This window comes from Palaemon carinicauda, chromosome 6 (genome assembly GCF_036898095.1).
Source record: "Palaemon carinicauda isolate YSFRI2023 chromosome 6, ASM3689809v2, whole genome shotgun sequence".
In the NCBI taxonomy this organism is placed as follows: Eukaryota; Metazoa; Arthropoda; class Malacostraca; order Decapoda; family Palaemonidae; genus Palaemon; species Palaemon carinicauda.
This window is the reverse complement of record NC_090730.1, coordinates 17,901,238-17,903,737: the sequence shown is the minus strand read 5'-3', so window position 1 is coordinate 17,903,737 and position 2,500 is coordinate 17,901,238. Positions and strand designations below refer to the sequence as shown.

General features: G+C 36.7%; 1 protein-coding gene across 1 annotated transcript in view; it reads right to left on the bottom strand.

Annotated features, from left to right (window-relative positions):
* The window catches only part of LOC137642470 (uncharacterized), a 748-nt gene extending 80 nt beyond the window's left edge, over window positions 1-668 (bottom strand). Inside the window, exons 1-2 of the mRNA XM_068375053.1 lie at window positions 575-668; window positions 1-437 (exon numbers count right to left, since the gene is read on the bottom strand). The exon at window positions 1-437 is cut by the window's left edge and continues 80 nt beyond it. Of these exons, the coding sequence (XP_068231154.1) occupies window positions 1-437; window positions 575-649 (512 nt within the window). The 5' untranslated portion in view covers window positions 650-668. The remainder of the gene's footprint in view (window positions 438-574) is intronic.
* Window positions 669-2,500: the final 1,832 nt, after the last annotated feature.

Genomic DNA, 2,500 nt, shown 5'->3' with positions numbered 1-2,500 from the left:
GGGGGTTTGCAAACGTGTTCCTCGAGACACCTGTCAAAGCAGCACTTGTCAACGCCTCCGCACTTGCTGTCATTAGAGCAAGTCTGTGGAGGGGCAAAGCTCCTGACGGGTGGGCACTGAGGTCTTACGGGAGGGCATTGACCTGGCTTGACGAAGGGAAGGGTTTCAGGCTCGTTGTTGCTCTCGCAGCAGTAGGCCTGTCCCTCGGGAGTTCGGCACCAACGTCTGCATGTCTGGGAAGCACCCCCTCCAAAGCCAGGGTTGATTCCTCCAAAGCCACCTCCATGTCCTCCTCCAAAGCCACCTCCATGTCCTCCACTGATACCTCCAAATCCTCCTCCAAATGCTTGATTTAATCCTCCAAAGAATCGTTTATTTCCTCCATCATTTGCAAAGGCAACAGCTGCCAAACAGCAGATGAAAATAAGCTGAAGTCCCTGAAAAGAAAGGAAAAGGGAAATTAGAAACTGGTGTAATATAAGATTTTCTAATTCAAATAGGTTTTGAAAGTCAAAGAGATATTGATATTAAGTATCATAGGTATTCAAAGATAAAAGAAACTTCTTTTTCTCACCTTCATATTTTCCTTAGCAGAGTTGATGAACTGTGATTCTTCTTCTTGCCTTGTGAGGAATGGTTGCTGTTCCATCGAAGCACAGTCCTTTATACCTAACCACAACATTCGGTATAATCCCCTTCCTGGACGCTGCTTTCGTCCATCGCGGGAAGTCCGGCCACTTTGAGCCTGCAGGGCGAGTGACTCATCTCACGTTCATGGCTGGTCGGGGGAGTTTTCCATTGCGAAAACTCAATGAATTTTGAATTTTGTGATTTCCATTGTTGTGTTACTATTATAAAGAATTCTGGTGAAAGGATTACGAATTAAAACCAAAATGCTATTTCAGTAAATGTTGATCATCTTAATATAAGGGTTGAATGCCATTAATTCGAATATAGACAAAAACGGTCTTTTGAAAAAAAAATTTATTATACAATGTACATCTCCAATAAGAGTGTTTACCCATTTTTTATGATAGAAGGGGACATGAACTTAGAACAGTAAAAATTTCATTCAAAACAATAGATTTAGATTTCTAATAAAACAGCAATTACAACTGAAGTGAAAAGTAATATAAGAAAAAAAATACCCAAAGATTTTAATATTTACAGAATTGTCCAAAGGGAAGAAAATTTTATTGGTTAACAATGGCATTTGTGCCTGCAATCTAAGGCCGTTTCTTAACACGGATGTTTATACATTGCCTTTTACTAATTAATAATCCAAACTAAACAGCCCTCGCACCGAGGGACTGGGTAAAGAAGTAAACATTCCGGCAATGACCTTTATCTTATGTAAATTACGTCTTACAGACGGTGGGTGGGTCACTACCAAATGACCTCAAATGGATGGCCTTGGATTGTGTCTGCATCTTCAGAGAATGGAGAGCAAACAAGTTTCCCGATAATAACAAAGTTCGTTTCAGGTAAACAACATATGCTAGAGTTTTTTACTGATGACCGAAACATCTTCTTGCTTTAAAATAGATATTTAATTACCCTCTTTTTTTTCTTTTCTTTTTTTTTTACAAATATTAAAATTTCTTTCTTTTTGTTAATTGGAGTGATACAAAACAAGATTTACCATATTGACTTATTTGCGTTGTAAATATTTTATGTTGATAGCAAAAGTATTCTTATTCGTATGTAAATGATTATGAAGAGGCTTCTAAGTTCACAATTCTTTGGATAATTCTAGTAGCCTAAGGCCCGTAAGACTAGTTTTACCTGCAATGTGGACTAAAGAAGAACGCTGAATCATGAACTTCTTAGGCAGTTATGAAATTCGGTACAAAATAATTCCTGGGAGACGTCTTGAAATTGAACAACAGGATTTTCTTATTTGTCTTCTCTCGTCTGACAATAGCAATGTTGAAAATTCTTTTTTATAATGATTTAAGTAATTGATGCGTCGTCTGGAAATTTCCTGTCCGTGAAGGAAATATCCATTGTTGCTACATGGGAACTGAGAGGGAAAACTCGAATTTTAATTCAAAAGGAAATCAAGTATTATCTTATAAAGTAGGAAATAGGTTAGGAAAAAAACTGCATTGATAACCTAAATGAATAAAGAAAATGTAAGTAACTATCTAATCATATTTTTAATGAATGATTACGTCGGACATTAATGCTCATGTTGGGCAAGTAAATTAAATTGTTTTATATTTTCTAGGAAAAGAAAATAATTTTCGATACGTTGAAAGACACTGAAAGAAAAGTACATCATAAGACGACAGATCACCCTTATGCTCTAACATTCTCAATGGCCAACATCCTTTAAGAGTTTTGAAAGTGGAGGAACGGGTCTTTGCTAGTACTTTAGTGGTATGAACTCTTAAGAGAATAAGAGAGACCGTTAGAACAGAGCGTTTGTAGCAATAATGTAGTTTGATATTCATTAATTTCTACTTTTCATTAATTCTGTGTATCTTAACGAGATTGA